This window comes from Actinia tenebrosa, unplaced genomic scaffold (assembly GCF_029948245.1).
Source record: "Actinia tenebrosa isolate PJP-AT-01 unplaced genomic scaffold, QUT_ActTen_1.0 PGA_scaffold2__45_contigs__length_23673736, whole genome shotgun sequence".
Taxonomy (NCBI): domain Eukaryota; kingdom Metazoa; phylum Cnidaria; class Anthozoa; order Actiniaria; family Actiniidae; genus Actinia; species Actinia tenebrosa.
The window spans coordinates 16015766-16029862 of NW_028292579.1; the positions used below are offsets into that span (position 1 = coordinate 16015766).

At 39.0% G+C, this 14097-nt stretch overlaps 2 protein-coding genes across 8 annotated transcripts in view; both read left to right on the forward strand.

Annotated features, from left to right (window-relative positions):
- The window catches only part of LOC116297813 (F-actin-uncapping protein LRRC16A), a 53468-nt gene extending 48731 nt beyond the window's left edge, over window positions 1–4737 (forward strand). For all 7 annotated transcript variants that reach the window (XM_031706111.2, XM_031706114.2, XM_031706115.2 and 4 more), the window contains 5 exons: window positions 348–721; window positions 1071–1121; window positions 1501–1849; window positions 2541–2955; window positions 3272–4737. In XM_031706111.2, the coding sequence (XP_031561971.2) occupies window positions 348–721; window positions 1071–1121; window positions 1501–1849; window positions 2541–2955; window positions 3272–3602 (1520 nt within the window). In that variant the 3' untranslated portion in view covers window positions 3603–4737. The remainder of the gene's footprint in view (window positions 1–347; window positions 722–1070; window positions 1122–1500; window positions 1850–2540; window positions 2956–3271) is intronic.
- A 2089-nt stretch (window positions 4738–6826) lies between these two features.
- Window positions 6827–8588, forward strand: LOC116297835 (beta-1,3-galactosyltransferase 5-like). Its single transcript, XM_031706143.1, has one exon. The coding sequence runs from the start codon at window positions 7103–7105 to the stop codon at window positions 8240–8242; it is 1140 nt and encodes a 379-aa protein (XP_031562003.1). The 5' UTR covers window positions 6827–7102; the 3' UTR covers window positions 8243–8588.
- The last annotated feature ends 5509 nt before the right edge of the window (window positions 8589–14097 follow it).

Genomic DNA, 14097 nt, shown 5'->3' on the forward strand with positions numbered 1-14097 from the left:
CGGTCAATAAAGGAATAATACTCAAGGGAACGTGTTTTAAAATGGGAAAACATTGCTTGTGTTTGCATGACACGTGATTGTAACACAATTTTGTCCAGTGTTGTAACGCTTTCCTTCTTTTGTATGTTTCCTTTCGGTCACAGTGCACTATTAGTAGCAATGACTCTTTCTGAGACAGCGAACTTGGAGCATTGTGGCCCAGCTTGGGTACATCTTGTTTATCATGCCTTATATGGTGTTGTCTGTGTTGAAGCTATACAATGATGCATCCTGTTTATTGAATTCAGAAAATGCCTAAAGTCACATCACTTACGAGACATTCTTTTCTTTTTTTTAAAAAAAAAAAGCAACAGCAAAAAAGACGTCCCCAACTACTGCGAAGGCAAAAGAAGCCAAGAAACCACCACCCCCAAAACCTGCGCCTCCCAAAGACCGACCAACCTCCGTCATCCCACCCAAACCGCCCGTCAAACCTCGTGACCGCTTGGCCACAGCACCAGGTTCCCGTCCAATTGCACGAGAAAGGACTAATCCCACGACTGAAGGTGACAACAAGGCTGCTGATAAAGAAGCGGAGAAGGAAGCGGAGAAGGAAGAACAAGTCCAGGAAAAGCCAAAGTTTGGTCCACCGAAGTTTGGTATTGGTATTGGGGGTATGGCTGGAGGTGGGCTGCTGGCTGAGATGAAGATGAGACAAGAAAGAACTAGCAGTTTTGGAAAGGTTAGTTTGATTTATAATAGGGACTTTATAAGCTGCAGGAGTTACTTTTTGATGGGTTGCAAGCTTTCCCAAGGGAGACAAAAGACAAAAACACGGCGGCCATCTTGGTGCCGTTAACAATGGATGCTATTGAGAAATCTTTTGTTAAATGGCACCAACATGGCCGCGATGTAACGTGCAATACAAGAATATCAAACTAAGGAACGAAGAAACGCATCGGTCACCTAATGATTTACACCATTTACAACATTGAGTGTTTCTTCATCTAGTGATTTCTGTTGATGGTTATAATATTTTTTTACCTTTTTCCCCCGAATTATTTCTGATTATGTTTTTCTTTTATACTCAGGTTCCTCCAGAAACGGTACCAAAACCGGCCAGACGGCCTTCTGCGGAAAAGGTATACACCGTATACACATTTTCAATTGTGGTGGCCAATCAAATCTCTCGTGGATCCCATTAGCCACACTGGGTCGAGTTGGCATTGCAGTTCATTGTGGGACTGTTTTAGGGGACGAAATAGACGCCATCTTGGAAATATGTGCCCTAAAACAGCCCCAAGATGCATTGCAATGTCAACTCGGCCCAGTTTTCCCCTCAACCTCCAAAAGGCTAATTCAGTACAGCTCAATTTGGAGGAAATAGAAAGGATTCCGGGTTTGTTTTTTTTTTTTTCACTTCAATTAATTAAAATTTTGTTGTGTTGTCTTCCAAATTAAGCCCTAATGAGAATCACTGCAAGGGTCAGTACATCAAAACTATCCAAATTATTTCCTCAGGGTTCAGAACCACGAATTACGCGTAAGACGTCAAACGAAGATTTGGCGCCCGTCCCTCGTCCCAGGGTCCCCACGGCCGAACGTGAACCGGGGAAAATTAACAAGGAGGGACTGGTGAGACCGTCCTATATAAAAAGGCCAGAGGTAACACCACCAAAACCACAAGTCAAACCTAGAGAAAAACAGGAAGAAACGGAAAAGAAAGAGAAAACAGAAGATGAGAAAAAGAAAGAGGAATCCAAAAAGGAGGAGCCCGCGAAAGCTGCGCCAGAGGAGAGCGTAGACGCAGGAAAACGTGAAGAAAAAACAGAAGCTAAAGAAGAGAAACTTAAGCTAAAGGTCAAGCCAGGTGAGGAAGACAACGTAACGAGTTAACCCTGGTTCACACCTGACACGTAATTGCAGGCAGATGTACCTTTATTTACTACTGCGCTTTGGTATCTTAATGGACCCTTCTCAAAAGTATCGTGGACGCGAGGTTAACATGAAAATACAAAAGCAATGCCATAAATTCCACCGCGAAAAAGTGTGATTTCTTTCGTATTTCCATGTTAACCTCGCGTCCACGATACTTTTGAGAAGGGTCCATTAAGATACCAAAGCGCAGTAGTGCTGTTTACATCAAGAACATGTTTTGTCTTGTGTTAGTAAACACATGTTTGAAACGTTAAAACCACAGACCCGAGCGCAAGCCCAAGAAAATTAAAAGTTTTCATTCTTGCGTTTGAGTTGCTGTAATTCACACGTAATTTTCTGCTTGTATTTGCATTTGCATTGCTTGTGTGAACCCGCCTTTACAGCCAGGGAGTCGGTATGGGGTGCGTGCATACCTTTTGTTGGTTGACATAACAAAACGAACCGTTTTGCACCAAATGTATTGTAAAACGTTTGACGCGGGTTCCCTCGCGGTTTAAACCTGTCTTGAAAAGCAAGAGAAACACTCGGCTACGGCTCCGCGTATTCTTAAGCTTGCTTCTCTCGTGTTCTACAGCTCCCAGCGTGTTTGGATAACCCTTTCTTATTATTTAATAATACTTTAGATGCTGCAGATGCAGATTTATGGGTTAAACGTGACGCTCCAAGTCCCAAACGAAGTCCTAAATCAAACCGTCCAGCATCTCCACCACCACTTGACGCAGATAAAACATCCAAGACACCCACTGAAAAGACCCCAAGGACCCCAACAGACCACGCTCCAATGTCACCCTTGACTCGTGCAGCAACGCTACCCAAGCCTTGGTCACCTAGTGCCTTAAGTACAAACCGCTCTATTCCGAGAACGTATAGCTTTGATAGTGATCGAAAGACAGACGAGAAAGTTAATGTCGAGAAAAAGGAAGAGACGGAGGAAGAGAAATCGAAAGATGTGGTAGAAACTGAAAGGAATGGTGATATAAAAGATGAAAAGAAAGAAAATAAGGAAGAAGAAAAGGTGTCTGAATCACGCCATACGAGGTAAGACAGTTTTAGAGTATAGCTACAGTGCTTACAAGTTATGATATGCCATCAAATCACAACACTCAGTTACGGTAACCTGTCCCTAGCCCTATACTTGGTACCTTCATTACCCCTGTCCCTGTCAGCCCCTGCCATCCTCTACCCCTGTCCCTGTCAGCCCCTGTCATCCTCTACCCCTGTCCCTGTCAGCCCCTGTCAGCCACTGCCATCCTCTACCCCTGTGCCGGTCAGCCCCTGCCATCCCTGTGCCTGCTGCAGCTTCCAGCTCATTCATTTACATTCCCGGCCATTTATGCGCCATTTTGTTCTCTAGTGTTTCTCCATTTCACCTGCCGTCCAGAAAAGGATCTTCAAAAGAAACCAGCAATGAAAAAGTCATTCCCTTCACCACAGAGGACAAGTTAGAAAATGAAAAACACGACGATCAAATGGACGAGAAGTTAACGAAGGCCGAAAGCCCAAAGATAACGAAAACGACGGAGAAGACTACAGTGAGTTTGGCAGAAGAGGTAAAGAGCCATCCTCTTGAAGACGGCGAATCTGATCCGTTGCACAAGGATTCTTTGTCCGTCAGCTCAGAAAGTGATAATGAGACGAAAAAAGAACGACCACTATCGACACACAGTGATAACACCTTGCTATGATGAAGGGAATCCTCTGCTTTCTTGGCCTAGGATACCTTTACTAGTTGGACGGACTTTGTATAAATTCCTTTCATTTTTTCGTGAACATCAGGCGTCATTATGAAGCGTTATACGCTTAATTATTTGAAAATTACCAGTTATAGGAAACATGTATACGAGTGAAATATTTCAATGCTTGCATCTTCAAAATGAAAAAAAAAGAGAGAAATCAGTTGCAAGATACTTTCGTGGCAATTGCTTGGCATCAATTGACGTCATTTATGGTCTTGCGCGCGGTTTTTATCAGATGAAGGTGGTTGTTGCATTAATTAGATATTGATAATGAGTAGATGCATGCAATGTATTCATCCAATTGATTCCAAGCAATGCCTAAAAATCCGGCTGAGCGTAGCAGAAAGAATATAACGAAATTAGGTCGCATGTTAGCATCACGGTAACCATGGAGACGAAAATAATATTTTTCCAAAAATACAATAATCAATTAACGTAGAAAAAGAAAAAAAAATCGTGCTTTTTTTCTCAAAAGTTGCGTTTGCATTCAGCACTAAAGCTTAAAGCATATTTTTGACATTTTTGTTAGTAATACTGTAGGAAACAAAAAATGTACTCCAGTTTTGAGTTTTTATTTTGCTCATGGGTTAACCTCTGTTCTGTGTTTGTGGAAATTCAAAATATATTATTGATTTTTGTGAATAACTTGCACGGAAATGAGGCTAACCCAGAGTATGTAGTCAAGAGACAGCGGTATTCCACGAATAAAAAGGTCTATTTTGTAATATTGATAACAGTGCACACTTGAGCCTTCCGATGGTCTTTAGCTGTAGAGTTTAGGCACAGAGTTTTGTAAAAAAACTGATTCTCCTTCCCACAGCCCACGTTCCTTTTCGTCGCTGACAAGAGACGAAAGACTGGGTAAATTCAACAGTTACTGTTTTCTGATTGGCTAATAGAACAATGAGATGTATCACATAAGAGTCTTTCGTTTATCTACAACAAACCAAAAGGAACGTGGGCTCACCTAACGCGATTGTGCCTAGGTGACAATGGTCAGTGTTCCTAAATTCTGACTGGATGGGCTGCGCGTAATGTTAGCATCATTTAAATATTAATGTTAAATAAATCAAGTTTTAAACAACTTCATGGTTGAATAGCATTATTCCCTTGGACTAGGAGTAACACCATCAACATAAGTCATATTCAGACCCCTCACGATAACTCGTTTCTACGCTTAAACTACGTTAAAAACGGACTACTAGAGTGCAAACAATATAACCGTGAAACTTTAGTAATACTAAATAGCACAATTACATGCAAATTACATTGTTTTCTTTTGTTTAACTAGCACTATTTCGTACTATATAGTAATTAGTGTTTCACGGATTAATTGTTTGCACTCTAAGCTAGAGAAAAACACTATATTCTCTACTTTCACATCCCTACTTTGCGTCTTTGGGGGGTAACCAGAGGATAAAACCCCGGTTATTTTGCTGAAGGCTGATCAGACAATATTGACAATACCTTGTTTGGTATCCAAAAATAAAATGAAGTAGTATAAAACTGAAAAAGATAGAAACTTGAAAACGTTTAAGGTAAATTTTAAACATTTTTTCGTAAGTTAATACATTTTCTGTAAGACCAAAACTTTTGATGATTTCGTAGACGCAAAAATAACTTGGAATAAACTGATAATCAGTTTTGTACAGATAAAAGCAGATATAGTATAAATTCAATTAAGAAACCTTTCAATTTGGGACAGTTTTTTGATTGGTTACCCCCAAAGTGGTCTGTACACGTGGTCTGAAATGGGAAAACATTACGTCAGAGCCGAGGAGGTCTATTATAGCCAACATGCAAAGGGACCAAAATTGGCATGTGACGTGGGATGTTTTTCCCGATGGTTGGGATGGGGCGGACTAGCTCGTCCCACGTACACACATGCAGACCTTTATGGATTTTCTGGTCTTTTATTCGCTTGGTTGTCTTCTTCACTCGTCTAACTATTGGTCTGTACACTTCTGACTATTGGTCTGTGTTCTACTCTTCCTCGCTATCTCTTCTGGCTCTTAGTGTGTGCCTCAAGCACTTAAGTATTATTTGTGGTCTATAGAAAGTGACGTCAAGCCGATAATGACCTGACGCTACCTGTGATTGGTCAATGCGACTCAGAGGAGTTAATGAGCTAGTTCCCAATTCCCGAGGAGGAATTTGAACTAACCCAAATTCCTATGATTTACTCAACTCTAAATCGCATAGATCATACAGTAGTCGCTATACACTTAACTTAACTAATTACCACTTAAAGGTGATTCAAGTTTGAAACAAAAATGAAGGAGATTATTGAGACTAAAGTTGGGGCGTCAATAGATTGTTGACACACCCGATTATGCAGTACTATCAGAGAACAAAAGCTTTAGAGATGTCAAAAGGACTGACATTTTGGTTCCGAGAACACGTTTCTTGCTTACCGATCAATTGATTCTGTTTAACTTTGACACGCGTTTCTGTTCTCCCTTGCGACATGTGGAACCAAAATGTCGAGCCTATTCATGTAATCCTAGAAATAACACTCAGAGCAAATAGACCTACTTTTCTTAATTGATTAATTGATTCCTACTTAAGTTTCGTGCTTGATAATCTGTTTTCTCTGATGATCTACAATAATCAAACTTGGCCAACATTTTGTCCTATGACAATCAACTAGCCAACGTCCTAGCCATTTATTTATGTTTTTGTTGATGATAATTAACAATTATTCGCCGAAGGCGAAGTGAATATCGGTTGAATATTTACCGAAGAGCGGCGAGGTAAATGAGCCTGAGGGGAATAATTGTTTTAGTATAATTTTAGACTTGAATATCAGAAAAAAATCGAAAATCATAAAAAACGTTTCAGTATTACTTCCCATATGGAAAAATTTGGAAAACCTCATTATCACACGCACAGGGAACCCGGCTATATAGTTTTTTGCTTCTTCTTACTGCGCCGATCTGATTACAGCGCAGACCTATAGGAAACCGATCACAACACAGGAAACCCACAAAGAGCAAAGTTACTTTTCTAAAAGAAGCAAAAAATATATAGCCGGGCTCCCTGTGATTATTACTGCTCCAGCGGTGATTATCGTCTCAGAATCGGTTACTCGACCAATCACAGCTCGAGAAACTCTACATATATAGTTACATGATAAGGTATTTTTTAATCTTAAAAGACTTCCCGGCATCGTTTGTGGTGACTGGTTTGAGCCTAAAAACGCTCGATCCCTTTGTTTCTACGATGAGAGCTGCGTAGATTGCTATTTAAAAATTTAAAAAAGGTCAAAAAACTAGTCGGCTAGTTGTGTCCAAAAAACCGCCAATCAAAGGACGGCTTTCAGTGAGTGTTCGTTTATATGTACCATTTCTGTCATAATGCAAGTCAGTATCTGCGGGTATATATGCGTACAAATTTGCAAGGGAGAGTGTTAAGAGAGTTAATAAGTTGCAATACTCCCATTGCTTACAATGAGCTATTACTACATCCGACGAAGATTTGGTTGCCTTTTTCTGTCGAGAAGAATCAGGACCGTCTACAAAGTGGTCATTTTTCTAGTCTCTCTTATTTCTTTAAGTGCTTTCTACCTGAGTGTAGTTTCGCCAGAGATTCCTCAAAACGTCTTTTCCTTAAAACTGCGGGGTAATAAAAGTCGTTTCATAGACTTAAAGTGGAATTGCAGTTGTGAATTTGGTTCAGGTTCAACACCAAGTAATAAAATTTCAACATCGCCAGGAAGCTCCAAGGACTGTTTAAACGATCAATCGCGACAAGCAGTCACCGACTTCAGCACTGTTGGGTGGACAAATTTCTCCTTGATCATGCCTCGTGTCGAACCGAATATTTCTTGTGAAGAAAGAAAGCTTTTTATGGTTGTTGTAGTCAACTCGGCAACCGACGACAGACATAGGATTCTACGAATGTCTATCAGAAAGACTTGGGGAAATTTAACACAAGGAAAAGGGAATCAGAAATGGAGGATCTATTTCGCTTTGGGAATGTCCAGCAGTTACGCTATGAATCTAAAGAACGTACAAGAAGCTTTACAGTACAATGATATAATCATAGGAAACTTTTCAGATACTTACAAGAACATTGTTATCAAAACATTTATGTCGCATTTCTGGGTGTATTCTCAATTTGATTGTATGTATGTTATGAAAACCGATGATGATGTTTATGTTAGAGTCTCAAGGTTGTCAAAATGGCTCGAAAAACAAGGCTTCCCAAACCCTTTTTATGGGGGGTTTCTTAGCGAGAATTTATTAGTAGTTCGCGATCCAAAATCCCCTTGGTTTGTTTCTAAGGAAGACTTCAATGAGACAAGATGGCCACCCTTTTCGCACGGGGCATTTCAAGTTGTCTCTACCGCTATACTTCCTCGTTGTTTTAACTACACCCAGTCAGTCAAACGACCATTAACCACAGATGATGCATACTTTGGTGTCATGGCTAGAGACCTGGAAGTTAATGCCACACAGATTCCTGGCTTTAGTCTTAATCCGCCTAAAAGTGACTTTGAGGTCATGATCGCCACTGCGTTTGGCCACGCTCTAGACTCTTCTTCCATGTTCAAGTACCATGCTAGATATCATGACCTTATTATTTGAAATCATCTCTTGTGTATTGTGTGTCTGTTCTTTTTGTATACAAACGCCTTGTGCTTGACGTCCATCAGAACCTTTGTCGCGACAGAAACAATCCGGCGCTAGAGGGCGCGTGTGATTGAGAATGGCTGTTCGTTTAGCCACGAAAGTCAACATTCTAAAAGTTCGTTAAGCGTTAGCAACGCTCGCTCTATCTGATGGTTTTTGCCACCTTTGAAAACATTTACACAAGGAAACATGTTTCCTCGTTTAGCCAGGGCCTAAGACTCGTCCTGTATGACGAAATAAATATATTTATTTCAGGAACTGAACATGGCCAAATAAGTGACATAAATTCGTTTACAACTGTTTCATGTTTATATGGTTATTTGTTTTTCGCTAACCGTTTCGGCGAAGTTCTCGATCTCTCCATTTTTGATTATTTTCTTCAAATTTAGTTTTTTTGAATATCCAAACCAGTGAAGTGGAATCAAACCGAGTCGGTTAGTAAAGAGATTCGAAACTCATCGAAAAGTATTTTACGGCCATAGCTACAAGCTTTATTACCGCGTAGTACTACACCTTTTGCTGTTCATTAACAGAAAATGTACAGTCATTTGTGCCAATAGTTGTATCAATAACGTGTAATGTACTTTCATCAACACCACAAGTAACATCATTAGCGCGGATCAACTTTCAATAACGACAATTGAATATGCGTGTACATTCATAGGCATCAATGGACAATCAATAGCGCGTTTGTACATTCATATGCGCGGAATGTATTTTCTTGTGCGCGAAATTCAACTTCAATAACACCAAATGACAAACAATTGCATTTATGGACAATCATTTACCCAAAAGTGAAAATTCATTAGTGCTATTAGCATAATCATTGACAATCTATAACGCGTTTGGGCAATCATGAGGGTCAACGTTATATTCTATAGCGTGATTCGACAAACATTTGCATGATTCGAATGAACAATAAGAGAAATAAAACAATCATTAGCGTTTTTTTTTCCCGCAGTTTTTAGAGTGCAAGAAGCGCTTAATATTCCTCGATAAATCTAGACTAGTTTGGCTTCATTAACATAGGTAATTTATCGTATTTTTGGCGAAAGTTTGGACCGGCAGTGTTGGTGAAAATATTTTAAGTGACATGAACCAAGTGCTCCGTATTCTATGCCGAGTAAATACAGACAATCTTTTTTCGAATCAGTCCAGACTACAGGAAGCGCTTAATATACCATAATAAAGTTAGACTAGTTTGATTCCATTAGCTGTAGCAAGTTCTCGATTTTTTGTTGAAAGTTTGGACTGCCGGGCATTTAGTCAATTTTAGACCACGACCGGCTGCCGGGCATTTAGACACTGCGTTTTATTTTTAATCACTTTAATACATATAAAAAACTCAGGAAACTGCCTCCATAATAGCGGCTGCGTAGGAGAATAGCAATTAGCTCACTTAAAGCAGCAATTAAAGCCGACATCAGACGTCCAGAGATCCAACAACATACGAACTATTGGGCTGAGGCAAGACGACAAGGGATTGCTCTAGGTCTCTACAGAAATGGAAGGGTTCCAGAGAAATGTGGCAACCATCACTATCGCTAATGTGATCAGTGGTTCAGATATATGCAAACGTATTTGCCACGATGTATAAATGGCGAAGAAATTAAAGGCTAAAATAGTTTTTAAAAAAATCGCTAATGATTGTTTTATTTCTCTTATTGTTCATTCGAATCATGCAAATGTTTGTCGAATCACGCTATAGAATATAACGTTGCCCCTCATGATTGTCCAAGCGCGTTATAGATTGTCAATGATTATGCTAATAGCACTAATGAATTTTCACTTTTGGGTAAATGATTGTCCATAAATGCAATTGTTTGTCATTTGGTGTTATTGAAGTTGAATTTCGCGCACAAGAAAATACATTCCGCGCATATGAATGTACAAACGCGCTATTGATTGTCCATTGATGCCTATGAATGTACACGCATATTCAATTGTCGTTATTGAAAGTTGATCCGCGCTAATGATGTTACTTGTGGTGTTGATGAAAGTACATTACACGTTATTGATACAACTATTGGCACAAATGAATGTACACTTTCTGTTAATGAACGGCAAAAGGTGTACTCTTTTGTTTTTCTACTACTTGGACTTTTTTGCGATTCTTTTTCAGTCATTTGAAAGAATATTTTTACTGGTCAACTGACGTGTCACGTTTGCCGTGAACGTAAATCTAAAACTCTCTAATAGCTCACTTAAAGCAGCAATCAAAGCCGACCTCAGCCGTCCAGAGATCCAACAACATACGAACGATCGGGCTGAGGCAAGACGACAAGGGATTGCTCTAGGTCTCTACAGAAAGCAGTTGCTAATGGAAGGGTTCCAGAGAAATGTGGCAACCATCACTATCGCTAAATGTGATCAGTGGTTCAGATATATGCAAACGTATTTGCCACGATGTATAAATGGCGAAGAAATTAAAGGCTAAAATAGTTTTTTAAAAAATCGCTAATGATTGTTTTATTTCTCTTATTGTTCATTCGAATCATGCAAATGTTTGTCGAACCACGCTATAGAATATAACGTTGCCCCTCATGATTGTCCAAGCGCGTTATAGATTGTCAATGATAATGCTAATAGCACTAATGAATTTTCACTTTTGGGTAAATGATTGTCCATATTGGTGTTATTGAAGTTGAATTTCGCGCACAAGAAAATACATTCCGCGCATATGAATGTACAAACCAGCTATTGATTGTCCATTGATGCCTATGAATGTACACGCATATTCAAATATCGTTATCGAAAGCTGATTCGGTACGGAGCCCGATTAGTGCCATGCAAATTTCGTGATTGTTTTTACTTTTCACGACTTTTTTCTCGACTTTTTTCTCGACTTTTTTCTCTAATGTTTGGTTTGTCTGCATTGGATTCGGCGCGTGCGGGATTCGACGTCTAAACTGGACCTTAGTTATTAAATCTTTTATATACTCTTTTTGTAGTTTTTTAGAGATTTTATGCCTTGTATTTTAGTGTACCTATATGTAATGCGCAGTTGATCATATTAACATGTTAAATTGCGCAATACAAATAATAAACTATTATTATTATTATTATTATTATTATATTTACATTATTTATTATTAGGTATTAAAAACCCAACTACACTAAGTTTGACACAGGTATTCGGACTCAAGCACGGGAGGTGGGGGTGGGGGGGGTGGGGGTACGTATGTGAAAAGTGATTGATTTTAAGAAAAATGATGAAAAAGAAAAGATAAATTAATAGCATAAAATAAATAAATAAATATTAAGGCAGTGGGTGATTGGAACGAGTTGAGCGTACGAGACTTATATGAGTATACTCATGGATATGTATCGTAGAAAGGTAGGTAGCAATGGTACAGTAAACGATAAAGTACGTCGTACAATGAATATTGAGTTAAGAATAAAAGTGTTTCGGTTGAAGGCAACGTTACGAAACATGAGTCATGTTTGTATTCCTTAAACAACGGAGCCTGCAATACCAGCTAGTAAGCGGTCAAAAAAGTCGAGAAAAAAGTCGAGAAAAAAGTCGAGAAAAAAGTCGAGAAAAAAGTCGAGAAAAAAGTCGAGAAAAAAGTCGAGAAAAGAAAACAATAGAATTAGCATAAAATAGTGTAAGTTAGTATTAGACTACTAATATTTCACGAATATATTGTTTGCATTCTATTAACTAAAAAGACTGAGTTTTTGCATCAGAAAAAATCTGTAAACATTTGCTCAGCTACGATTTCAAGCTCACGCCCCCTCATGTGAGCCCAAATACAAATTGTGTCTCAAAAACACGGTTTTTGGATCTTTTCTCAAAATAATGACTATCTAGGCAAAGACAGAAATGGATTCAGTTAATTCAACTATTCGCGAACTGTATTATATGGTTTAGATTGAATTCTATTGAAAAAAACACCGTACTTTTTGAGTTAAATTAGAGTTAAATTAAAATAAAACAGAACCTGTCAAAAAAAAAAAAAAAAAAAAAAAAAAACGGTTGGCTATACATTCACCTCTTATAGTTTTAAGGACTCGTAGCTTCGAAAGCACTCTTACTAGTAGTTAGCGAAAGAACAGAAGATTTACGGGTCATTTAGGATGTTTAATTTTTTTTTGTCGGGCAGTTTACTTGTGCTATATAACTTTACTTTTAAGCACCACCTTTTGCTTTGGAAAGGGAGGAAAGAGACCGAAAAGAGCCGAATATTCCAAATGTATGGGCAATTTTTTACGATGATAAATTTTAACCAGTGAAGTAACTTGGGTTCCAGAGGGATTTTCACGGCTTTGCCGCTCTTAGTCAGTAACTCCGCGGAAAACATCCCTCTGGGTCCCAGGGCGGGGTACCAGTGAAGTGAAATGAGACTCGAGTTAGTAAAACTATACAGATGCAGTTGTAACCGGCGAAAACAGTTCTTTTTCTCTTTCAAAATAACTGGAAAAAGTATTTATCCCCACTTTTAGAATCGAGTTACGTAACCCAAAAATAACATTCGATCTGTTAGGTCACAGGTAGCCCAAGCTTGGTTTCTGTGGTGTCCTGTTATAAGGAAATGTATGGAGATTCATCAAAAATTTCAATAAAATCATTGAAACGTGAAATAAAGCCTCGAAATTTTACCCGATCATTGAAAAATAGCACTTCTTTCGCTCTGTGTGGTTATTTTTTGAATTTAGCCCGTTTTAAGTTTTTTCCCCCACCAGTAAGAACTTCCAGGTTGGCCTTCGGTGCAAGGAGTCAGTATGCAAAAGTTAGTTTTAAGCCCTCGTGCGTGAGTGCGTGAGAGAGTGACCCGGGGGGGGGGGGGGGGGGGTACTACCCCTCAACTTGGGTAGGGGTGTGCCGCCAGGACCTCAAAACCCTGACCCTATCCCAGACCTAAAATTTTGATTTAAAAAACCCTACCCCAGACTAAAACTAAGAATTGTACACCCTATCCCAGACTAAAACTACGGAAAATACGGTTATTCAATAGATTGCAATCAATATCTATTAACGTTTTTATTGTTTTTGTGCCGTCAGAAAGCGTAGCCTATCCGCCAGACTAAAACGACCAAATCGTTAACCCTATCCCAGACAAAAATGATACCCTATCCCAGACAAAATGTCCAAAATTGATACCCTACCCCAGACCCAAAAGCCGAAAAACCATACCCTATACAATACAATACAATACAATTTTATTTGGTACCTTATACTAATAGTACATGAGTGTTTGATTCCAAATATATTATAGGTATATATATGTACTATGTATTAGGTAATTTTCTTATTTCATTTTCACGTATCAGCATACATTGATGAATGTATGCTGATATGGCTCTTTGTAGAGACGCTGATTTTGAATTGATTAAGAACATAAAACGACTGTCAGCGCTCATATTGTTGAAATTAATGCTGGTGTTTTTTTCTATGAACTCTCTTAAGTCGTTTCTATGAGAGCTCATATAGTGGACACCAAACTAGAAAGTGTTTTTCGTTTTCTACTCCCGACTTACACACTGGGCAAATCCTTTCATCGTAAATGAGATAAGGCCTCTTATACCTCCCCGTTTCTACTTCAAGCTTATGGTTACTAATTCTTAATTTTGTAAGCGCCACTCTGTGCTTAATATTGGTGACTTGACTTAAATATTCTTCATACCCTATAGGGCGGCACATACCCGTATAGCAAATATAGGGGAGTACCCCCCCCCCCCCCCCCCCCGGGGTGAGTGAGTGAATATCACATTTTCATATTCAGACACCTGTATCCACGAGTTAAAAACAGATTCCTAAGCTAGAGAAGAATACTATAAATGAAAATAAGAATTTTAAAAAGTGTGTT

Bases quoted from the DNA above. Each gene is read 5' to 3' on its own strand.
- LOC116297835 (XM_031706143.1), top strand. From the start codon at position 7,103: ATGAGCTATTACTACATCCGACGAAGATTTGGTTGCCTTTTTCTGTCG.